General features: G+C 54.3%; 2 protein-coding genes across 4 annotated transcripts in view; one reads left to right on the top strand and one right to left on the bottom strand.

The window, feature by feature from the left end:
* The window catches only part of TTLL9 (tubulin tyrosine ligase like 9), a 36,451-nt gene extending 24,086 nt beyond the window's left edge, over positions 1–12,365 (top strand). For both annotated transcript variants that reach the window (XM_040981666.1, XM_040981665.1), the window contains 5 exons: positions 5,010–5,068; positions 5,751–5,947; positions 7,291–7,404; positions 8,250–8,368; positions 12,027–12,365. In XM_040981666.1, the coding sequence (XP_040837600.1) occupies positions 5,010–5,068; positions 5,751–5,947; positions 7,291–7,404; positions 8,250–8,368; positions 12,027–12,103 (566 nt within the window). In that variant the 3' untranslated portion in view covers positions 12,104–12,365. The remainder of the gene's footprint in view (positions 1–5,009; positions 5,069–5,750; positions 5,948–7,290; positions 7,405–8,249; positions 8,369–12,026) is intronic.
* PDRG1 (p53 and DNA damage regulated 1) lies at positions 9,812–20,338 on the bottom strand. Of its 2 annotated transcripts, XM_040981668.1 has the most exons (6): positions 20,188–20,338; positions 18,724–18,799; positions 16,785–16,859; positions 14,561–14,641; positions 14,084–14,169; positions 9,812–10,231 (listed from the first exon to the last, which is right to left on the bottom strand). In XM_040981668.1, exons 1-5 carry the CDS (start codon positions 20,272–20,274, stop codon positions 14,087–14,089), a joined length of 402 nt encoding a protein of 133 aa, XP_040837602.1. In that variant the 5' UTR covers positions 20,275–20,338; the 3' UTR covers positions 9,812–10,231; positions 14,084–14,086. The 2 variants fall into 2 exon arrangements, with proteins under 2 accessions (XP_040837602.1, XP_040837601.1); XM_040981667.1 differs by lacking the exon at positions 9,812–10,231 and having other exon boundaries at positions 13,546–14,169.
* Positions 20,339–24,646: the final 4,308 nt, after the last annotated feature.

The following is a 24,646-nucleotide window of genomic DNA, read 5'->3' as shown; positions in this document are numbered from 1 at the left end:
ACACAGCCTCATGTGCCAGCTCACTAGTATAGTGGATTACTATACAGCTGTGCACAAGGAACGGTGGCCAGGAGGCAGGTTCCAAGAGGCATTGTTGATTTGGAAGTAAAACCTTGAAAGCACAGGATGGTGCGACAGGTATGCTCTGATCCCCGCTGGCGTCTCTGCATAGGCCGCTCTAGAGAAAGCCTTTCTATCTAGAAAGACTAGAAATAGAAGCTGTCTCTGGCAGAAATGAGTGGGTGGGGAAATGCTTCCTTTTCTGTTTTTGTACTTTTTTTTTTGAACTCTGAGTTTGTTAATCTTGTCGAAATATAAACATTTTTTATGAAGTTTGTAAGATGTTTAGACCTGAGCCTCTAAGAAAATGAAAAATGAAAAATGGGTAAATAGTCCACACAGACTCAGGAGCTCAAAGGGCAGTTCTGTCTTTGGCATCTTGGGAGTGATTTACACATGGAAATGGCAGGTGCTGCTGGCCCGCTTCAGGCGTGGGCCTCCCAGCCAGGGTGGTTCTCCTCGCCCCCTGCCTGCCTCCTTATCATTCAGTTATGTGTGTGACCAAGGTCGTGCCGTTTACATTGCCTCCTATGAGGCTGGGATTCAGCCCCTCTGAATATTATTGTTTTTCTTCTACAATTTCTTTTTTTCTATCTGTGCCTCACTTCCCAGGAAGCTTCTTGTCTTCAGTGATTGTAATGGCGTGCAGGTTATCAGGTTGAGTTTGGTCTTATTGCCATGTTTTAAAAATTAAATATTACATGAGAAGTGCACAGAGCAGTGTCTGCCCAGAGCGACCCTTCAGCACCTGCTCGTGCTGTGCCTCTCTGGCAGCACGGGGGCTCCTTACATACGCAGCTCTCTCCCAGGGTCAGTTTCCAGTTAACAACGTCTGCTGTTTCCTTGTGGAGAAAATGTCTAGCATTCTCTACCCCTTCTTTGAAATTGGTTTTTAATTTTTTAATCTTAAAATACTAATAAAAACTGCAGAAAAGGTGACTGCAGAGAATCGTGCACCGTCCATATTCATGTATGTTTCGGGTATTACATACAAACTGTTAAAATGTTTGATTTAGAAGTCAGGATGCTCCCACCTTTGAGTCCTTGGGCTCCGTGTGTGGCTCGGGCTCCTGACGCCAGCAGGGGTAACTCGGAGGATGGGGTCCCTGCCAGCCACTTGGGAGGCCTGGGATGAGTGTGACCCTGGCCACTGGGACATTTAGGGAGCAAACCAGTGGATGGAGCTCTCGCTCCCTCTCAAATCAGTAAACAAATTTAAGAAGTAGTGACTAGTGAACTACATTGGCATCCCACATGGGCACTGTTTTATGTCCTAGCTGTTCTGCTTTCCATCCAACTCCCTGCTTATGGCCTGGGAAAGCAGTGAAGGAAGGCTCAAGTCCTTGGGCTCTACAGCTTATGTAGGAGACCCAGAAGTAGCCCCTGGTTCCTGGCTTCAGCTCCAACCATTGTGGCCATATGGGGAGTAAATCAGCGGATGGAAGATTTCTCTGTCTCTCTAAATCTGCCTTTCAAATTAAAAATAAGTCTTTTAAAAAAGTAATAATTGGGGCACAGTGGTTAAGGTCCTCGACTTGTACACCCGGGATCCCATATGGGTGCCGGTTCTAATCCCGGCAGCTCCACTTCCCATCCAGCTCCCTGCTTATGGCCTGGGAAAGCAGTCGAGGACGGCCCAAAGCTTTGGGACCCTGCACCCGTTTCGGCGGCCCGGAAGAGGCTCCTGGCTTTGGCTTGGCTCAGCTCCAGCTGTTGCGGCCACCTGGGGAGTGAATCATCGGAGGGAAGATCTTCCTCTCTGTGTCTCCTCCTCTCTGTATATTCGTCTTTCCAATAAAAATAAATCTTAAAGTAATAATTGGATCACAAAAATAGAAAATATACATGTATATGTATATATATGTATATATATATGTATTTTTATGTGAAGGACAGAGAGGAAGATCTTCACCCACTGGTTTACTCCCCAAATAGTAGCAATAGCTGGAGCTAAGCTGATTTTAAGCTTCTTCCAGGTCTTCCATGTGGGCACAGGGTCTCAAGGTTTTGGTCCATCCTCTACTGCTTTCCCTGGCCACAAGCCAGGAGTCAGATAGGAAGTAGAGCAGCCGGTATAAGAATTGGTGCCCATATAGGATCTCGGAGCTTACAAGGGGAGGCTTAGCCAATTGAGCTGTCACGTCAGGTCCCCCGAACCCCTTTTTTTCCTATTGTTATATTCCAGTGTATTGATTTGACGTGGCATTTGGGGAGATAGTAAGTTTCTTGCTAGTGTGACAACATTGCCAAAAAAAAAAAAAATTGTGTTGTTTTGATTCTACCACATTTAATGTTTTTTTCCCTTGGAAGGTGTCAGCTAGAACTCTGGTCAGGGGCATCTGGCCAGGTGGTTTTCTGAAAGTCCTTGACGCATTTACCTCCTGCATGTGCATCGTGCAGTTCACCATAGCTTCCCAGTCCTGGGGCCAGCCATTTTGCAAAGGCCATTTTTCAGACGACCTGCCCAGCTGGGGGGAAGCGTGTGTAACCGACCATTCATGGCTCAATTCTCGCCACTATGCTGTGAGTTCTGTATTTTCCCCAATGAAGCAGTTTACATATAAAACAAACTGATGGGAGTTCTGCCTCAGAAGATGTATCCCTCACTGTTTACAATTCCCCCTAATTTGCATCCTTTTGAAACTGTATCTCTGATTCCTAACTTTGATCATTTTTTTCCCAGATGGTCTTGAGCTGGCTATGTTTTTTGTCTTTTTTTTGTAGCCTTTCTTTATTAGAGGCATGATGCTTTCTTGTTAAACAATTGAAGTGAGATTTCCACGTGGAAAACGTGGGACTGGCCCGTCTGCTGCAGGGCCCCCAGCAAGCTCACTTCTGTGTCTGTGCATCTGATTAGCCTCATGGCCACGTGGTCGGCTCCTTGGCCTCCAAGGATGTCCCTTTCTCAGCTGAGAGATTTCTCCCTCCCAGCCCACGCCCCTGTCCCTGCCCAAGATTTCATAACGGCCTCATCTGAAGCCAAGCTCAAGCGCTCTGCCAGGGTGTCCCTCCACTGACATTTGAAGCAGCAGCTCACTGGGCTATATGTCATATATATATTGTTGCAATGTAATTGGACCTTTCATACAGGAATGTGTTCTAGGCTCAGGAGGGAACATGTGTCATGTGCCGCTCACCCCACACAAGCACTACGTGTTTGTTTTTAATTGGAAAGGCTGAGTTAGAGAAAGATTTTCCCTTAACTGGTACACTCCCCAAGTGGCCACAATGGCCGGAGCTGAACTAGTTTGAATCCAGGAGCTTCTTCTGGATCTCCCATGTTGGTGCAGGGGCCCAAGGACTTGGCCCACCCTCCACTGCCTTCCTAGGCCACAAGGAGGGAGCTAGACTTAGGAAGTGGAGCAGCCAGGACTGGGACAAGCACCACCATGGGATGCTGGCACCATGGGCATAGGCATTGCAGGCTATACCACTGCACCAAGCCCAGCATATTTCTTGTATATACCCATCTGCTATTCCTCCCCAAATGCCTTCAGTGGCCAGACTGGGCCCGGCTGAAGCTGGGAAGCTGGAGACACAATCCAGGGCCCTTATGTGGGGTGGCAGGATTAACCTAATGACTTGAACCATTGCTGCCACCTCCTAAACTCTGCTTTGGCCACCAACTGCAAATGGACAGAGCCAGCGTCAAGCCTAGGCACTCCACTGTGGGGTGTAGACATACCAACCAGTACTGTAATTGCCAGGCCAAATGTCCATCTTGATTCCATGGTCAACCTTTCCAGGAGTCACCAAGCTGTTTTGCAGTGTTGCACGGTTCCCCTATGTCCCCCAGTGTTCTCAAGGGGTGCCAGCATCCCCAGGTTCTCCCCAGCGGTTCTTTTCATCTCTGCTTACTGCAGGCATCCTGGCAGGTACCCAGTGGTGTCCCTCTGGTGATGTGCAATCTCAAGTGCCTGATGGTCAGGCACCCGCCTGTTCAACTCTTTGCTCATTCTTTATTTTTTTTTTTCTTTGCTCATTCTTAAACTGGATAACATGTCTCGTTGGCTTACAAGAGTGTTTTTTTGTTTTGTTTTTATAGTTGTTGGTTAATGTATCTCATCAGGTTCATGATTGGCAAATACTTTCTCCTCCTCTTTGAATATTAGTCATTTTCTTCAAAATGTCCTATGATATACACATTTTTAAATTCGGATACAGTTGAATTGATTTTTTCGTTCCTGGCTCGTGTTTTTGGTGTTACAGCTAGGAACTTCTGCCCACCCCAAGGTTACAACAACTTATCCCTAAATTTCCCTTTTGGCAGTTGTATAGCACTGCAAGTGATTGGTCCAGTTGGAGTTCATATCTGTCTGTGGTGTGAGGAAGGGGTCCCACTCTATGCTTTTGCTCAGGGATATCCCAGTGTGTCTCTGAATTTACCTTCTCAGAAATCACCTGGCCAGATGCCGGGCCTCCTTCTCTTCTGGGGGAGCTGTCACATACTGCTGCTTTTAGAACTCATGCAGACAACGTGGAAGAAAGGGAAGGTGAATTCTTCGCAACTGGTGCCACACTACTCTCCAGTGAGGCTGGCACCCCGTGCTCTGACCCATGTTCCCATGTGAATGAGCAGGGAGACGCGTGCTTTCAGGGAATCAGGCTTCAGCCAGACCTTGAACCCCAGCTGCCCGAGGGAGGACAGCTCCAGCTGCATGGGCCCTGAATGAAGCTATATCTCTGGTCCTCCAATAAGGTGTGGGGGTCCTTCCTGTTTGTGATGGAGGGAGGATGTTGCAAAGGGTTTATTCTGGACAGCTATCACTTCTCAGCACCTCCACGTTCTCATTGGTGAGATGGAACAAGAGGGGTGAGGTGTGTGAAGGGGCTGTGTGGACCGAGGAGCGGCACTGAGGTCCCTGCTGCAGGCCCTGAGGACTTTGGGTCAGGACGTGGGGTCTTGCTTCTCTTGTCTGCATGAGCCCTTGACTGCCACCCTTTGCCAGATGTCCACCTCACCAATGTTGCCGTCCAGAAGACGTCGCCTGATTACCACCCCAAGAAGGTGAGCACGCTGAGCTGACACTGGGAAGGGCAGAGTGATTGTCGGGAACAGGCATTGGCAGGTTCTGGGTCTCCTGTGAAAGCTGGCCCACCCTTGCCATGAATGGGGCCCTGAAGGTCCATTTGTCTGGGCATCTAGACATACGAAGGCTGTAAGCTATGAATGATAGTTATGAAAACCTATTTGGGAATCCATGTGTGCAACTTCTTTGCCCGTTTTTCAGTTGGATGATGTGTCTTGTTCACTTGAGCATCCATCTACTGCTCTAATCTGTAATAACCTGCCAGGCCATGTGCATGGATACTCAGGCTTCTCAGGCTTCAGGCCCCCCCGCTGCACCTGCAGCTGCTTCCTCCTCTTCCCTCCCCTGGCTCCACCCACTGCAGGAGCAGATGCACACACCCTCCCTCCAACAGCAGCCTGGGATGCACGTGTGGTCAGTGCCACAGGTCCTTGGGGAGGAGCCCTGTGCAGGCCACATGGGCAGGGATGCTGGGCTCCCCAGGGACCTTTATCCCACAAAGAGGGGGTATACCTGGAGTTATCCTAATTATGGAACTTGGGGCTGAGGGCCTCTTGTCCGAGCCTCAGGGTGGGGCAGGTGGCTCCCAGGATTCTCAGCAGGTAGGGGACCTCTGGCTAAATGTGGATTCTCTTTCCCATCGTGGCTCCCCTGCCACAGGGCTGCAAGTGGATGCTGCAGCGTTTCCGGCAGTACCTGGCATCCAAACACGGGCCCGAGGCAGTGGAGGGGCTCTTCAGCGACATGGATAACATCTTCATCAAGAGCCTGCAGAGCGTGCAGAAGGTCATCATCAGCGACAAGCACTGCTTTGAGCTCTACGGCTATGACATCCTCATCGACCAGGACCTCAAGCCGTAAGTGGCCATGCTTCACACGCTCTGCATCCAGACTGTCCGGGGTTGATCCCAGCACTGCCACTTTCTGCCTGCATGACCCTGGGCATGCCTCCTTGATCTGGGCAGCAACCATCTGCAGAATGAGTCCAGGATGGGCCTGACTGGGACTTGGAGGTCAGCAGGGAGGAGCAGGCCCAAGGCCTGAGAACAGCTGAGAGGGAGCCCAAGGTAGATACGTGACCATGCGTGGCCATTGTGCCCCTGCCTTAAGAAGCCACAAGGGAGCACTTTCCCAGTCATCTGCTGGGTCCGGGGCGCCCCTTTGGCAGCAAGCAAGTGGCTTCCCCTCTCTAAGTTGGCATTCTGCATGACACACAGTGCTGTGTTGGAGAATGGGGCACCACAACAGTATTCCCAGAAGGCAGTGCCCTGTTTCCCCACAACGCCATAGAGGAGACTGAGCTGGCAGGAACTACAGGGCCTCCTGTGATACAACAGGATGTAAAAGTTCATTAAGCAATTTCAGGAGCTCAAAGTCAAGGGCAGAGGCGAGACCCCTGGGCCTATCTGCACCCATCAGTCCTGCCGCCTTGCAGGAGCTGAGCTCCCTGCCCTGGGTTACCACGCAGGTGCTGGGAGGCTTTCAGAGCTGCCAGACGTCACAGGGGCCCAAGACCTCAGGCTGGCCCCAGTTCAGTGCCTCTCCCATTGGCCGCTTGTCACAAGGTGCTAGGGTGAACACTGAGGGGTCAAGAAGAGGGAATGGAAGGGGAGCCCTGGGCCCTGCTGGCCCGTGGCAAGGCCTGGGCTCTCCAAGCCCAGCCTCCTGGGGGCACCCAGAGGAGGTTACCAGCTGCATGCCCTCAGTGTACCTTTGCCCTGCTGCTACTTTGTTTTGGGCCCTGGGAGATGCTTACATCAAACTCCACAGCCACAACAAGGAAGATTGGTTGGAAAGCTAGGTGATCTTGCAATCCTGGAGGAGCTGGCCACCGCCATTCCTTCAGACATTGAATATCCTTTTCAGCTCACCACAGTCCCCATCCCTCCCTGCTGCCTTCCCGGCCCCTGATATCACAGGGTAGTTACCATCCACAGGCAAACCTTCCTTAGGGGAAGGAATTTTCCTTGCACTCACAGCTCTGTGGGAGGAAGAGGACTCAGTGGCAGCACTAAGATGCCATGGCCGCTCAAACACTCTATCATAAGCTGCCTCTCCCCCATGGAGATGGGGAGGGAACTGTGTGGCTGAACTCATCAGGCCAGGCACCCCACCCAGCCTCTTTGTGCTCCCCTTCCACCCACCCCTCACCCCAATGGGACCGAGGTACCCCAAAGCTCATGTCCTCCCTCCTTCTCAGGTGGCTCCTGGAGGTCAATGCCTCCCCATCACTGACAGCCAGCAGCCAAGAGGACTACGAGCTCAAGACATGTCTCCTGGAGGACACCCTGCATGTGGTGGACATGGAGGCCAGGTGAGTGGGCGGCCTCGGCAGGACTTCAGCAGGCCTCCCGCCTGTGGGCCCCTGCCCTGCCCCTTCGCTTCGCGGAGTCTGTTTCCTCATCTGTCATGTGGGAAGTGTGTGTGTGAGTGTATCAAGATGAGTTCATTGTAAGCAGCCAGGCCCCCCAGCAGGTGCTTAGTAAGAGATGGTTTGTCGCTGTTGTGGGTATTCATCGTGAAAAGCTTAGGCTCCTGATGTCCAGGATGGGCTGATCACTGGGCCTGTCCCTCTCTCTGTCCCCCACATTGGCTCACCCCCAGTCATTCCAGCAGAAAGCAGAAGGTGACTTCTTGTTATTGGGGACTGAGCCATGTGTCTGACCCTGCGCCCACCCCAACAATTGAATGAGGTCTTGTGCCCACCTCCCAGTGGGTGGAGTTCCATGAGTGAAGACGGAGGAATGGTTCTCAAAGGTAAAGCTGGGGTATCCTTGGATCCCAAGATTCCCAAGATGGTACATGGGATGCAGAGAAGACAGAGCCCTCGGGCTCACAGTATCCCTAGAAACACTTATTCATTTGATAAATGCATGAGTACCTGCCACAGAGGTGCGGTAAAGAACAGAACTGGTCCTGGCTTCACAGAGCCTCTGTCCTGAAAGGGGAAGGTGACATGCTAAAATACACCTAGACACCAGTCCCCAGGGCAGGCAGGGGAGTCTTGGAGAGATGCAGATCTGGCAAATAGCCTATGATGGGGAGGCCCTGGCAGGGCTCTGGCCAGGTGGGTGCTCACGGGTTTTGGGAGGTGATGACTGGGGGCCTGAGGCCCCAGCAGGTGCACTACCTTTAACCCCAGGTCCCCTGCCCATCTAGACTCACAGGAAGAGAGAAGCGAGTCGGGGGCTTCGACCTCATGTGGAACGACGGCCCTGTCAGCAGGGAGGAGGGAGCTCCAGACCCCATGGGCAACTTCGTGACCAACACACACCTGGGTATGTGCAGTCAGTGGACGTCAGGCATGATGGCTGCAGTACGTGAGCCGTGTGACCCTGGGTGAGGGATGCAGCCTCTGTTCTTGTGGGTAGATATGAGGCACTTTCTTTGGGATCTAGAACACGGCCTGGCATGCGGAGACAGGCAGGCATGACTGTCAGGAAGGGGATTTGGAAAGGTGTGGATGGAAAACAGATGAAAAGCCTCAGGAGAAGAGAAATGAAGGATTTCAGGGCTTGACTTTAAATCTGGTGCCTGAAGTGACTTTCCCCTTGATTATAAAAATCATTCACAATCATTATAAAGTATCTGAAAATGAAATAGGGAAAATAATTTTTTAAAGATTTATTTTTATTGGAAAGGCAGATTTACAGAGAGAAGAAAAAACAAAGATCTTCAATCTGCAGGTTCACTCCTCAAGTGGCTAATACAGCCATTGCTGAGTTGGTCCTAAGCCAGGAGCTTCTTCCAGGTCACCCACATGGGTGCAGGGTCCAAAGGACTCAAGGACCTCCACTGCTTCCCCAGGCCACGAGCAGGGAGCTGGATCATAAGTGGAACAGGCACTTGAAGGGAGAGGATTTGCCAGTCAAGCCATTGTGCTGGGCTCAAAACAGGGAATAATTTTTAAACAACACCCAGATGTAACCATCTTCAACATCTGATGTATTTCCTTCCTTGTTTCAAATCTGCACACATTTTCACGAGATCGTCCCCCTTTCCCACACGCTAGAATAGTAACAGGAGCCTTCTCTTTTTGGGGTGCTTTGTGGCCAGGTATTGACCCAATAGTCCACGGTCTCGTTTCACCTGGCGCAGATTTGAGTGCCGTCTACCAGGCAAGGAGCATGATGTCTCGGTGTTCTGAATCATGAGCCCCCAGAGCCTATGCACCCCAGCAGAGGACCACACCAATTCCTCACAATTGAATGTTTGCCCTAACTCGGATTTTTACACTTTCTATAAATAATCCCTGCGATGAACATCCTCACACATCAAGCTCTCCTAAAATTCTGATGATCTCCTTAGGACAAGATTCCTAGAAATGGAATGATTGGGTCAAAAGCAAACTCACTGCAACCAAACTGCTTTCCAGAAAGATTGTATAAACCTGCCAGCACTGGATGTCAAGAGAAAACAACAACAACAACAAAAAACCCCAGTGCCGGCCTCACAGAGAGAAGCGCTGACTCACCGGCTGGCCGAGCATTCTGGTGCTCCCTAGCATGTCTCGGTGTTTTGCACTTGTATTTTTCCCAGCGCTCTGCATTTTTTTTTTTAAACTAGGTTTATAAGGCCTTTCTATATGAATATGCTAAAGATAAGACCCCTCTAATGTGTGGTATTTTCCCAAGTGTGTCATTTGCTATTTGCTTTTTCAATTTTTCCTTTGGAAAGGCAAAGTGACAGAGACCTTCCATCTGCTGGTCCCCTTCCCAAATGACTGCAGCAGCTGGGCCGGGCCAGGCCAAAGCCAGGAGCCTGGGGCTCCAGCCGGGCCAGGTACCCAGGCCACCTAGTTATTGGAGTCCTCATCCACCACTTTCAGGTCTGTCAGCAGGGAACTGCAACAGTAGCACAGAGAGCCAGGACTTGAATCAGCTACCCTGAATGGTAGCTTAACTCACTGAACCATAATGCCCGACTCCTTTTTTTCTTAAAATCCTCTTTGGGTAGGACTTAGAGGTGGGTTTGGCTGCAGGCAGCTCAGGGCCACAATGAACCAGAGGGAGTGATTGCTCTGGGGCAACAGGAAGTCTCGGGCAGGCCTTTGCTCTTTCTGCTTTGCACACGTGGTTGGTAAGTCCTGCTTGTAGTCTCATGGAGTCAAGATGACTGCTCCAGCTCCAGACACTGAGCCCCTGTCCCAGGCAGAAGAAATAGGAAGACCTAGGAGTCAGTGGCTTTTCCAAATAGAAGCCCTCCCAGGGACCTCTCCTGGCATCTTGCTGGCCAGTACTGGGTCCCAAGGCCGCCCCAGTGGCAGGGGAACCGAGACATTGAATGGTTTACCCCACAGAAAGCAAGGCAAGGGAGTGTGTGAGCAATGTTCCCACCGCCAGTTCTTGCGTCCATGGAAGACTTTAATGTTTTTGCAGCTTCCCTGTTCAGGAGTGGGGCTGGGGCCTGAGTGGGGCCTCTCCCACAGGCTCGCAGTGCAAAATGACCTTACGCTCAAGAATTCTCCAGGTCTTTCTGGGGACAGCCAAGAGGCCAACTGGCGGGCTGCCTAGCACCTGCTGGCCAGGACAGCCTCATCCACATGTCATCCACATGTGCGGGGCCTCGCTTTCCATGTGGCCCAGCAGACCAACCCTGGCTTCCTCACAGGGTTCTAAAGAGAAAACATTGCATTCTTTCTCCGTGAGCTTAGAGGAAGGGCCCGGCCAGCTCCCCACACTCGAGCAGAGTGGGACTGTGGCCTTGCACAGGGCGAGTGCTAGAACAGGAGGGATGCTGTGGCCAGTGACACCAGCTCTATGCTGCTGGTGCTGCTGCTTCTGAGGAAGACAGGGAGAGCAGTGATGCTCTTAGGTTGTTCTGCAGACACGCCCGTGAGCTGTCAGGTGCACCCGACGCCTATCAGAGGCAACAGTCTGGTTGGCTGATCCAGGCAGCAGCTTTAAGCTTCTAGAATCACCCCCAGGTTTCCCACCGAGTGAGTGTGTGGCGCTAAGCACAGGAGGAGCTGTCAGAGGTAGGAAGAGGATTGCTAAGGTAGTGACATGGTCTGGCACACCCAGGTGGAAGATCAGCAAACTTCAGAGTCTAGAACTACAAGAAGGACTGGCCATGTACTGGATGTGAAGGTTTGGGAGTGAAGCCAGGGTTCCGCAGCGCTGCCTTTGGGGCAGCCCTGGAGACGTGCAGGGTGGCTCCTCAGATGCGTAGAGCCTCTTGGTGGCTTGGAGCCCAGGGAGCAGGGACCAGGCTCGAGGCTCGGAAATATGGTGGCTACCTCCAGCTCTCTGTGTGGCCCTGGAGGCCCATGCAGGCAACATCCCAGCTGAAACAACAATGGAGTTCCCTGGAGGATCAGCTCTGGGAATAAATAGGAAGCAAGGGAGGGAGTGTGCTGGGAGAGGCGGTGGCTCAGCACTGACTGTCCGGGCCAGCTGCCGGGAGACCAAGGGCCGTTAGTGGGGAAAAGTCGTCCTCGTCCAACCGTGCCTGGCACGCGGGTCAGAGAAGCAGAGAAAGCAAATGGTCATTGGGCACTAATGTTCACCAGGTGCCAGCTGCTGTGCCAGCTGTGTTTCCATGGAGCTGAACTGAGCAAAGGCAGCCAGGGGGATGGCTAACAGTATGCGTGAGGTGCCAGGGAGCCCAGGTCCACTTCCTAGTTGTGCTCTGTGACTTGGAGGCGAAGGACAACCATGCTGAATAAGCCTTGGTCTTCTCCCCATTAGTTCTGCAAGGGGTCCCTAGCGTATTCACATGAACACACTAGAAGCAGCCCCAGCTGGAGGTATGCCCCTAGTCCATGCTGGCTGTGGTTCACGTGAGTCCTTCAGTCCACTCCCCACAAAGGGTGTGTATGATTCTGGTTTACAGATGAGCGAGCTGAACCCCTCAGGAGGCCACGGCAGTTCAGGAGTGGAGCCCCCCAGGTAGAGCGCATCAGCCTTCCCAGCCAACAGGCCCCTTCCCTTCCAGGCTGCGTCAACGATCGGGAGACACAGCTGCGGCAGCTCTTCCACTCCCTGCAAGTCCAGAAGAAATCCTCAAGCTGACTGCCACGGTGGCCACGGGTGGGCCCCAAGGCCTCTCCCACCCTACTTCCCTTCCCACAGGCCTGGCAGCCGCTGTGCTGGCTAAGCTGCTGCTTGGCCTGGGCACCCCCCTCCACCTCCAGGCATCTTGGCACCAGGAGACAGCTGACGCCAGGACTGGATGGGTTTCTAACCTTGATGGACTGGCCTGGCTGTCAGGCCCAGGAGACAAATGCAGCAGGTTCTGCTAGCCTGAAGATGGCGTCTAATAAACGAGAACAGGCCTGTCTTGGAGTCTCTGGCCCACGGCCTGGGGCAGCGGAGGCTGCCAGCTACAGTCTGACATCTCACGAGGTCAGTACTGAAAGGGGTCCTTGAGGAATAAGGGGTTCAGGGATCAGGGAACTTGTCCTTAAGCTCTGTGTGCAGTAGCTGCTGGACTACTCACTGCAACACAGGGCAGTCCTGAGCCCCCAAACCTGTCCTCTCTTCCTGGCACAGCCCTACTGTGCCCATCGAGTTCAGCCCCGACCCACTGACCACCAGTGAAAAACCAGTGGGCCATAGCCTCTGACGCTGACGCATGAATGAGGTAAGGATGGGGAGGCAGGGCTGCTTGGCGAAGATCTTAACAGAGCGTCCACCTACACTGCTGCAGGTTGGAAATTTTCAAAACAAAGCCTCAGGCTGAAGGCAGGATGCCCAGGGCTGCTTGTTTCACGGTCTACATCCCCTCCCCCAAGCCACCTGCAGATACCCCAGCTCTCCTGGGTACAGCAGTGCACTGTGCCGGCCTAGGTTAAGCAAGGAGGGTTGGAATGAAGCAGGAAAGCACCGGCAAACCCCGGTTAAGTGGTTCCCCGGCACAGGTGTTCCTTCCCTGGAAGGCGGGGGAGCCAGGCAGTCACAACAAGGGGGTGTCCACACACTCAGGTTTGTTACAATATCTAAGTGGGGTTTAAAAATCCAAAGTTATGAGAGGCTGTACAGGGACCGCTCCCACTCGCATCCCCACCTGCAGTTAGCCCTGAGCCGGGGAGCAGGAGGGGCACTTGACGTTCATATGCAGGGGATCAGCTTACGGGAGGGACACCTGCTCCCCTTCACCCTGGCAACCTAGAAATTGTTGCAAGTCAGTGCTCCACCCTTCCCGTATCCTTAGAGGGTCCCGTGCCCCACTGTCCGCAGCTACCAGCTCCTGTGATCCCCCGGGGATGGGGGTCTCCCTGCTTTACAGGCATCTGGAAGTCCCTACTGCCTCAGCCCAGAAGCCAGGTCCCAGAATTCCACCTGCGTTTGAGCCATCAGCACTGCCTCCCACAGTACGCACTAGCAGGAAGCTGCGCCTGGGATGTCCGTCCCGAGTGGTGTCCTAACAGCTGTGTCACGTGACTGTCCACAGGCGGTGTGCTGATGGGATGGTGGTGCTCACTGGAGCAGCAGTGAGGAAAGTGCTAGTAGTCTTTGTTTCGCTGTTTTTATTGAGCCCTTCTTGAACACAGGATGGTTTGGCCCACTCAGAGCCCAGGCCACAAAGGCAGCCAGTAAGTGGCACATGTGCCCTGGATGCAGCAGGGGAATGTGTGCCAACCCCCAGACGGCCGCTGCAGTGACCACGAAGCACAGGCTTGCTCCAGATCCACTACAGGTGCTGCCTGCAAAACATCCCTCCTGCGAGGCAGGCAGGAAGGCAGCCCAGTTCTGTCCCTCTTCCGGCTGGGGCCCCTCGGGAACAGCAGGCCATTGTCAGCAAGTGCAGACTGCAGTCATTCTCGCCCCCACCCACCCGCTGGTGGCCGCCAGAGCCCATCAATAGGTCCAGTATCTTCCAGGCTGAGGTGGTGGGCCGAGGACCCCTCCCACCACCGCCCAGCAGGCCAGCACAACACAGGCTGAGCAGGGAGCCCCGGCGAGCTGCCTGCTGCTTCCAGGAACAGCTGCCCCTGCCCGACTCCTCCGACTTGGGGGTACTGGTCTGCACTTCCCCACCACGGTGCTCACACGTCATCCTTTCAAGATGACCTTGAGAGCTTTAAGCTCGTCCTGGTTGAGGGGGTTCAGGTTAAAGCCCTTCAGCTCCGGTTTGCCTGGGAGGAGAAAACAGCCCATCAGTGCCCGGGCCTCCCGCCGTCTGCCCGACTGCTGCCTCTGGCGCCAGGCCCAAGAAAGCAGCTAGCGTGGCACGAATGCTGCCAAACTCCGCTTCAGGTGCTGGCAGGACGGGCATCAAACTCCGCAGTGCATCTGCTCCTGGGTCGCCACGGACCTGCAGTCACGGGGCTCTGTGGCCCGAGCGCTCCAGCTTCTGCAGAGCTGCTGCCACCCACTCTGCATTTCGGCTCGGACCTCAAGCCCACCAGTTTCCTCAGTGAGCCCCACCAACCTTCCCGCACCCCCAGCCCTCCCCATCCAGTCTCTGGTTAGATATTAGACACAACCTGCCCCTCCCCCCAGCCCCCCAGCCCCCCAGCCCAGTACCTTGGGCCTCCAGGAGGCGGCTGACCTTCACTTTCAGTTGTTTCCGTAGTCTGTCAATTTCTTTATCCAGATGATCCTGATCTGAAACAATGAGGTGGGTGAACAATGAGGTGGGCCATGTGCTGCTGACCAACCCAGGAGTGGGGGTGCCAGCCCCACAGCGCACTTGGCTCTGAGAAAACCTTGGATCCACCAAGGAAGGAATAAAGGTTCAAGGACCCAGCAGGCCACATGCCAGGGCACTGCCCTGGTTTCCACTATGCTAACACCATGGGTAGCAGTGTATGGGGAAAGAGCACCTCCGGCCGCCCTCACAGTGCAACTACAGAAAGCGTAGTGGAAGCACCTGCAGCCCAGAGACCCTAGAGCAGCAGAACCAGACAGCTAAGGCACTCTGCAGGCCCAAGTCCGGCAAGGTTGGGCGGGGTGGTTAGAGCAGTGTGGTAGAGACACAACCTAAATACCAAGCAGGCAAGCCTGATGCACAAACTTAACCACATTAACCCCAGGGAACAAAGCCATCCTCCAGTCACGGCACACCCTCAGCCAGGCTCTCTCATGGTACCTTCCACCCCGTGGAAAAACGGGGTGGCTACTGAAACCCAGTGTAGACAGATTAGGGTCACCCCAGGCATACTGACAGCCATCCCCACCTCGTGGCCTGAGCTAGGGTTATTTTCCACCATAAACATGAGGCAGGGGTCGGTACAGTAGCCTAGAGGCTAAAGTCCTTGCCTTACACATGATGGGATCCCACGGGGGCGCTGGTTCTAATCCTGGCAGCCCCGCTTGGGGAGTGAATCAATGGATAGAAGGTCTTCCTCTGTAATAAAGTGAGGCAGACCCTCAGGAGCTTCCTGGACTGTGGCGGAACCCCTCGAGGCACAAGGGACAAGGCCAGGTCAAGAGCCAGAAGTGCGCAAGACTAGATCCTGACCAACCAGCTCTGGAAGCAGAGCCCCAGCAGCCTGCAGCCAGACGCCCACAGGCCATGACAAATGCCAGTGTTGTAATTACAATAGTAATGTGTGGAGAGCACAGCTGGAAACTCCTCCAGGCAGTCCTGAAGCACTCCTCTGGGCTTACACATTTTCCAGGGTACAGAGCAAAAACCTGAGCCTCCTCCCCGCCTGTGCCCAGCCCTGGACCCACCTGCTCCCGGCTGTCAGCCCTCACACTCCCGTTCCAGGGTTCCAGCACCTGTGGCTTGGAGACATGCCTGGCACATGCTAGCTGCCCAGACTGGGGCAGGCCCTATAGCAGGGGTGGAAACTACCTGCCCAGGGCCATTTGCTATAACATGAGCACAGACTTACCCATTTCAACATTAGCCTCCTACAGACTCACTGGAGTCCAAGGGCCTGGGCAGAAGCAATGATTTCGTGTACATTCCCTGCTTCTGCCCTACAGGTTTGTTCTCCAAGTCTGTTTTCAGTATAAAAAATAAGACTCGGGCCCGGCGCCGTGGCGCAAGTAGTTAAGGTCCTCGCCTTGCACGTCCGGGGTCCCATATGGGCGCCAGTTCTAGTCCGGGCGGTTCTAGTCCGGGCGGCCCCGCTTCCCATCCAGCTCCCTGCCTGTGGCCCGGGAAAGCAGTCGAGGACGGCCCAAAGCTTTGGGACCCTGCACCCGCGTGGGAGACCTGGAAGAAGTTCCTGGATCCTGGCTTCGGATCAGCATAGCATCGGCCGTTGCGCTCACTTGGGGAGTGAATCATCAGACGGAAGATCTTCCTCTCTGTCTCTCCTCTCTGTATATCCGCCTTTCCAATAGAAAAATAATAATAAAAAAAAAGACTCATACTCCCAGCATCCTTTGTAGCCATGACATTCTGGCCAACAAGGCGTCAGCAGGAAGCCCCTGGGGAAGATGGCCCTAGTTCTGGAATCAAAGAACATAGTGGAGAGGCCTTAGCCGGGCCAAGACATGTGGCCTGTAATGACGCAGCAGAAGATGGTCAGAAGCCAAAGCCCAGCAACTCTGCCCATCTTGAACGGCCCACCTCTGCGGGAAAAGCCTGAGCCACTGTCTCCCTAAAGCCTCAAGCTGTTGTTTAATGGTACTTGTAACCCAACTAGTTCCTAACAAGCACTATGCTGCACACACAGAAGGCCTAACTCAGAGCAACAGGGCAGCCATCCAACCCACAGCAGGTGCACCTGCTCCCCAGGCTGCCCGAACCCGACTCCCGGGCCAGGTCCTTACCACGCCAGGGAGACCTTACCTTTCTCAATCATCTCCTTGGTCTGAGGGTGCGGCATCTTGATAAACATGCTTCCGAAGCAAACCATCACATCCTCTGAAATAGACACTCCCGTTAACAGCCTGCAGGCACCCACTGTCTGCTGGGCGCTGCCCGCAGCAAGCCGAAAGAATGGCAGAACAAGCCCAGGCTCCTGTCCCCATGGCAGAAGGATGCCACGGCGGTCTGGCAGGCCCTCAGGAAAGCTACATGAGGGGCTGGCATGCTGGCAAAGCAAAGCTGCTACCTGCAGTGCCAGCGTCCCAGATAGGCACTGGTTAAAGTCCCAGTTGCTCTACTTCCAACCCAGTCCCCTGCTCTAATGCACCTGGGAAAGCAGTGGAAGATGGTCCAAGTACTTGGACCCCTCTCTGCGCCCATGTGGGAGACCTGGAAGAAGCTCTTGGCCCTGGCCTGGCCCAGCTCTAGCCATTGTGGCCATCTGGGGAGTGAACCACAGGACAGAGACTCTGTCTGCCTTCAAATAAACAACCTTAAAAAAAAGGGGGGGGGCCCAATGCAGTAGCCCAGTGGCTAAAGTCCTCACACACACATCGGAATCCCATATGGGTGCCAGTCCATATACTGGCTGCTCCCCTTCCAGCTCCTTGCTTGTGACCTAGGAAAGCAGTAGAGGATGCCCCAAGGCCTTGGGACCCTGCCCCTGTGTGGGATACCAAGAAGCTCTAGGCTCCTGGCTTTGGATCGGCTCTGGCCACTGCGGCCATTTGGAGAGTAAACCAGCAGACGGAAGATCTTCATCTCTTCAATAAAAAAAAATCTTTTTTAAAAAATGTGAAAAATAAGGATAAGGAGGGGTCAACGTGATGGCTCAGTAGGTTAATCCTCCTCCTGCAAGCGCTGGAATCCCACATGGGCATTCCTGTCCCAGCTGCTAAATTTCCCAACCAGTTCCCTGGTTGTGGCCTGGGAAACTAGTGAAGGATGGCTCAAGTCGCTAGGCCCTTGCATCCTGGCTCTGGATCAGCTCCACTCCAGCAGTTGCAACCATTTGGGGAGTGAACCAGTAGATGGAAAATCTTCCTCTGCCTCGCCTCTCTGTAAATCTGCCTTTCCAATAAATATAACCTTTAAAAGAAAATATTATGGAATACTAGGGGAGGGGAGGCACACCAAGTGGTTCGAGGCCTCACTCCTCATGTGCCATCTGGGCAAAGACCCAAACAAAGCAACAGTGTGAGCCCTGCTGAGGTCCATCCAGGAACAAGAGCAAGCCAGGCAGAGGATGCGGGGCCAGCAAAGACCAGAAGCGTGTGTGTAAGGGAGTGTGTCGGAAGCACCAGGAGCGCGTGTGTGTGTGTGTGTGTGTGTGTGTGTGTGTGAAGAGCCAGGAGCGAGAGAACACTGGCCAGGGGGGAGGGTCTTTTAGGATGACACTAGACATTATGCGGGTGACACCAGAAGCCCAAAACACCAACTTCCTCTTGGTCCTCCAGGCCTGCTCTATACCCTACTCGTGTCCCCTACCCCGTTATGCCCTGGCCACATCTAGAGCTTTGCTTCCTGCCTGTTCTCAACTCCACTCCACGTGCAGCCTCATCGCTGGGGCCTCATGCTTCACCCCGGCATGCTCTGTGTCTGCTGTTTTTGACAAGCCAGGAGCTGACAGCCTGTCACCAGGGTACCAGCTGGAACCCCAGGCCACAATCTGGGCAGCACCTGCAACAGCTGCCCGCCCTCCACTGGCTGTCTCCGCATCCCCCAGGGCTGAGGCACACCATCTGTGGCGCAGTCTCCATCAGGGACACGACAAGGGCTTTGACAGAAGCTTTCTGGCTCTGACACACAGTCACTATACAAGCGCCTGTATGGGGTACAGCCTGCTTCGGTCTACGTGGATGACTCGGTGGCCGCTGTAAGAATGGAAGGTGACGAGATGGCAGGCGCACACGCAGCTTACCGGAGCCGCTGAGCTCTTTCTGCAGGGCCCGTAGACCCTCTCGGTTCTGATTCCTCTTGGTGTCTAGGTCCACGATCTGAAACGCACAGGGCACAGGTCAGCTGGCTCCCATGGACGGCTGTCCGCCTCCATTCCCACCCCCTGACAGAGAACGCCTGCCTGGCGCAGGTGCTGGGAATGGCTGCTAATTGGGCAGTTCCGTGGCAGCCCGAGTCCTGAGCAAATCACAACCACTCAGACTGCAGGAACACCTCCCCCCCACAAAGCAGCTCTCCTTGCAGCCCAACTGCTCCAGCTGCTTCTGATTTAGGATGAGGAGAGATTCACAATAAGGTACTGCTGGGTGAGGTGACATCTAGCAGCTGCTAAGGAGCGGGCGCACAGGGAGAGCCGGGCTCTGCAGCTGGGGACAGGGGGGTCACACTGAACCCAGCCACGCGCTGGGAGCTCCATCACTTCATTTGCTTGCTCACTCCCCGAAATAATCATCAGCGGCAAAGCGAGCCTTCCCAGGAACCGACACCCAAGTATGCACTCAGCAAACTGCCAGCATACCTCAAGGCACTTCTTAATCAGACCAGTCTTCCCTCAAGTCTACCCTTTATAAGTAAACACACGACCACCTCTCCCCTACCCGCCTGGGGGACGGAGCAGAGGCCACTCTTTCCAGTGCCTCACCTGCCGTGTTACTATTCTCACTGCCTACTGGGTCCATCTCCCCATCACCACAACCTGAGTGGCAGGTGCACCTGATGGTTACCATGGTTACAGCAAGTGGGTGGACACCACAGTGACCTTGGCTAAGGAGATGTGGCACGCCCAGAAGGCTGCCAAGGCCACATACAAGCCAATGATGGACAAAGACCAACATGCCTTGTCCTATGAGGGCCCAAGCAGGGATGATGCCAGCACCCAAGTCTCTGCTACCCAGCTTGTCTTTCCCACTTGCGGTCCTCCCCTTCGACGTGCAGGCAAAGGCCCAGGAACGGACTTCTCTTTGCTTACTTTGCCGGTGTTTTTACTTTAACAGCTGGTCGGTAAATCTAACAGCACCTCGCTGCGCTCCCACATTATCCGCCTTCTGCACAGCGGTCAGGGAGACCCTCGTTAGAACCTAGATCCTTTCCTTGCCCCCGTGAACTCTTGCACTAGGATTAGAACCAGACACAAGCCACCTGTGCATGTCCACAGGGCGCCCTGGACACTGCCTTCTGAAATAGGGGCTCCCTGTGAGGTCCACAGGGTCGTCTCCCACCAGGGCGCCCAGGGCACTCCCACCGAGGCCCAGGCAACACAGGGACACAGCCCAAGGCTGGAGGGCACAGCAAGTAAAGAAGGAGAGGGACGGCACGCCAGCGCTGCGCTGTGGCCAAGCGTCTGACCATCATGTCGGCCGGCGGTGGCCGAGCAGTCCCCCGCGCGCTGCCCTCCGCCAGGCCCCAGCGGGACGGACGCGTCTCCCACCTGCCGCTTGTCCGCTAGCACCTCCTCCGCGAGCTCCTCCACCTCCACCAGATACCGCAGCACTCGCTCCGCCTCGGGAGATAGCATGGCGCCCAGCACAGCCACTCCGGGTCCGTCAACAACCCCCACGGCCACTGCGCCGCGCACGCGCCCCCGCAGCACTTCCGGCGCAGGCGCGCCGGCCCCGACGCACGCGCGTCGACGGGACGCCGGAGGCGGGGCCTTGCCTTGCGGGCGCGTTTGGAGCGCCCCCTGCAGGTTCCAAGAGTACTCGCCGCAGACAGCGCCGCCTCCTGCCCCTCCCACCACCCGTTCCAATGCACCTGCTGGGGCCCCGGGAACAAAGAAAAACCCGTCCCCGCATGGGAACTTCATGCTAGCGGGACACACCGACAAATAATTGTGACCATGGTGGTAGCAATAAAGGCTTTGGAGAAGTTCCCGCGACTTATATTTAACCTGGAACACCCTCGGCTTCCAAGTTATAAAGAGACATAGGAACCACCCTCGTTGTTTTGGAAGCAGCAATGATGGGGCGGCGGGGGGTGGGGGTTGTTTCACCATACTATTTATTCAAGAGGCAAACAGATAAGAGACAAAGCGAGCTGCCAGCTGCTGGCGGACTCCCCAAATGCCTAAAATAGCCAGAGCTGGATCCAGCCAAGGGTAGAAGCTAGGAATCCATCCCAGGTGTTGAAGTTGGATGAGCCATCCCTCCTGCCTTGCTTGGCCCGGAGTAACTAAACTTCCTCACGCCCTGAGAGTTAGTTTATCCAGATAGGATTATTACCGCCCTGTTAGAGCTGCAGACCGAGGCCAGGAGAAGGGCAGTGCCTTGTGACACAGCAGGTCGTGAGCGAAGGCAGGTGCAGAAGGGCTCCGTCCTAAGATCCTAAGGGAAAAGTGCCCCCTACCTAGTAGCCTAGAAACCCAGAGGCTTCTCCAAGTCCTTACAGCCTCTTGCTGCCTTCCACTGCTGGAGACCTCACTCATTCTCCCTGCCGCCACCTGGTGTAGGGAAGGCGGCAGCTTCATTAGGGAGTCCTCACGCGAGGATGAATTTGCCGGCAAATTCAGCATGTTTTGTGTAAACACCGTCTGGTTCGGGACCCACAGACACAAACGCTGCGGGGGATACAGGGACAGCAGCGAATGCAGGAACGGGCTCAGAGGGGTTTGGACCCCAGAACTGAGTCTGCCCAACCTTGGCGCCCAGGCTGACCTCTGACCCCGGCCAGATGAGCAACATCTTGGCTGCAACTGACCGTGGGAAGTTACTCTCTGGACGCTGGGGGTTGAAGAGGCTTCACAAACAGGGCCGCAACGGTGAGGTAGTCAGGCCCAGGAGGGATCTACACCACGTCTCTCCTTAGGGAAGACCACCCCGACCCCAGGGCCTCCCTGGGGTAGAGTGGGGGGGGGGGAGCTTCTGCTCCCTGTCAGCCATACCCCATCTTCTTAGGTGCATGGAAACCACTTTCCCTACCCAAGGGAAGGGAAGGCAGGGGTGGCTGCATTATGACTTATGCTCCAGGGTTCACAGCCAAGCTGCGGAGCTCACAGGGCCCTCAGGGCCAGCCTTCCCAGGCTCCCATCTCGGGCAGCAGAGGCCAAAAGACGAGGCCCTGCACGACTCCCCTACCTCTGTAAGTCACCTTCCACCTATTGGCTGTTTCTCAAGCAAGCCAGGCTGGGTCCATCCCATCTGTCCTCAGCGCCCTGGCCCACTGCCCCTGCACTTCCCCCAAGGTCTATGTGGGCCCTTGCTCACTCCTCCAAGGCTTTGCTTGCATGTCACCTTTGTCACCGTCACAGAGGGCTTGGTGCTCCTGAGCAGCTCCTTCTGTTCTGGTTCCTGCTGCGTTCCACAGCTCTGCCCCCTTTCCACAGGCAGCACTGGATTTGCCACGCGTCTGCCTCTGCTCTCTCCCACAGATGGAACCCAGACTCTCGGAATAACTCCTGGGCCACAGTGTGGGGCTTGGTCAACCTTTGCAAGCTGTATTTATTTAGATATGTATTTGAGAGATGGAGAGAGAGAAAAAAACTATCCCAGCCACTGATTTGCTCCCAAAAGGTTCACAGTGATGACTCAGGGCCAGGCCAGGCCAGAATCAAGGACCCAATCCAGGTTTTCCGTATGGATTGAACTATACTCAGCCACCACCCACTGCCTCCAGCAGGAAGCTGGAAGTAAGAGTTAAGCCATGATCAAACCCAGGTACTCTGATAACGCATGCCGGCATCTTGCTAGGCCAAACACCCAGTTCTCAGTAAACATTTGTGGATGAATGAGAAGAACCAGCATTGTAAGGCAGGCAAGTTCTCTCAGAAACCTGGCTTCTGCGGCCATAGACCCCACCAGGCTCTGCTGCCTAAGGTAACAGGGTGGATTTTGTTCTATCAGTTCATCCATTAAGATGACCTTAAACCAACCCTTGCATGGCTGGGATTACCTTGTGAAAGCCCCCACTGGTTCTGGCGATAAGGTGGGCTAGGAGGAGCCCTGTGCTGGGGTCCTCTCTGCTGTGTGTGTGTCGAGGTGAGGAAGGGAAGGGGGTGGTGGGAGAGGCTGTGGCTGTACCAGGGCTGTGGAGGGAAGTGAGGGAAGCCTGCTCCATGTCTCAATGCTCCACACAGCTTGGGTGGCTGCTCCCGGCATTGACCTGGGACTTGTCCAGGCCAGGCCTCCCAGCTGCTGACCACGCATGGTCCTGTCCTGTAGACAGGCTGTTTGCTCGCCTGGGTGGTCCCCAGCTCCTTGCTATGTGCCCTTGTGGGCTTGGCAGGTGGAAGGGAGGCCTCCACGCCCTCTTCCCTGCTGGCCCAGAGAATAATCCCATGCATTCATCTTCCCACACTCCTGGGTAACACAGACATCTGACTGCTGCTGGGTAGATGAGGACCCTAAGCCCCGGAACCAGAGAGGGAGACATCCGAGGTCAGGCAGCCGGATGGAGACCCCAGATGGGGATGTCTCCCCAGTCCTACACCTTAGTTCCATCATGCAACAGATGTTCCACAGCTTGACTTGAAAAATCTTCAGAGACTTTCAAGAAAGGGCAAGCCTAGAACATACCCGGCCTCCCTGGCTGGTCTTGCAGTTAGCCTTTCCTCCCAAATCCACTCATTTTACATTTCACGAATAGATTCTTACCAAAACCAAAAACTTCATGGGGCTGGGGTCTGATGCCATTGTTTCGATGCTGCATGGGGCACCTGCATCCCATCCCGGAGTCCCTGGGCCTGAATCCTGCCCCCGTTTCCTACCTCCCACGCACCATAGAAGCCAGCAGGTGGTGGCTGGAGTTCTAGGCTCCTGGACTGACCCATCCCCAGCTATTGCAGCCCTCTGAGACTCAATAGGACATGGAAGATAATGTTCTCTTTTTCCCTCTCTCTCTCTCCTTTTTTTCCCTCTGCCTTTCAAGCATATAAAAACAAATACACATTTTGTAAAAAAAAAAAAAAAAATGTGTGCAAATGGATTTCAAAAAGATTTACTTTGGTGCAAAAAAAAAGTTAATATCCATGTTTGGTTATTTCCCCAATAAACATTTCCCATGAACTTTTTTTTCACATATTCAGATTCTCCTTCTCTAACAATTGCAAAACATTCCATAAAATACAGTTTCGAGGAAGTTGTGTCAACTGCTCCTCTTCTCCTTGCCCTAGGAGGGCCGCAGTCCCTTGGGTTCCTATTTTCTTTTGGTGTAAGTTTCTTTCTTGGTTAGGAAGACAGCAAGCGTTTTTCATGGCTTTGGCTTCCCCAGCCCGAGAGCCTGAGCCCATTGGAGGCTTGTCATGCTTAAGATAAGCAGTTTGGGTATCGCCTATGAGCTCGTGTGGAGCCCGTATGAAGGCACCCAGGAAAAAAATCCAATGGCCATGTCTGCAGGTGGGGGCCTCAGGAAGTGATCGAGTTGGACTGGGTTGCTGGATGGAGCTCCATGGTGAAACCATGACGGTATGATAAATATGGACAGAGAAGACAGCACCCCACCCCACCCTGCTTCCTCTGTATGATTATGGACTGTGAACTTCCAAAATATAGCGAGCACAGGGCTCCCCAGGGTACCCCTTGGGCACCTGGGACCTCCAACTGCACTCACAAAGGGTTTTCTGCATGGCCCATGCTATGACCTAATCACGGGCCACTGAACTCTGATCCCACTGCCTCTCCTTCCACCCGTCCCCTCTCTGCCCTTCAGCTCACTGCCCTGGGGAGAAGACACAGCACGGAACCATCTCCTCTCTCGGGGCGGGTGGGAAGGCAAGCTATCTGCAAAATGGGTGTTGACATCGATTTGCTCCTTCAGAGCAATAACCGTTGGCTTCTTCATGTGCCATGCCCTGGGGACCCGAGAGTGCACAGGACAGACCTAGTCCTGAACAGCACAAGCTTTTAGCCCATGACATGAAGCTGACATCTGTGCATACAACATCCCTAACTGTGCGA

Source organism: Ochotona curzoniae, unplaced genomic scaffold (assembly GCF_017591425.1).
Source record: "Ochotona curzoniae isolate NIBS_2020 unplaced genomic scaffold, NIBS_Ocur_1.0 contig_3520, whole genome shotgun sequence".
NCBI lineage: Eukaryota > Metazoa > Chordata > Mammalia > Lagomorpha > Ochotonidae > Ochotona > Ochotona curzoniae.
This window is presented reverse-complemented; position numbering and strand designations above follow the sequence as displayed.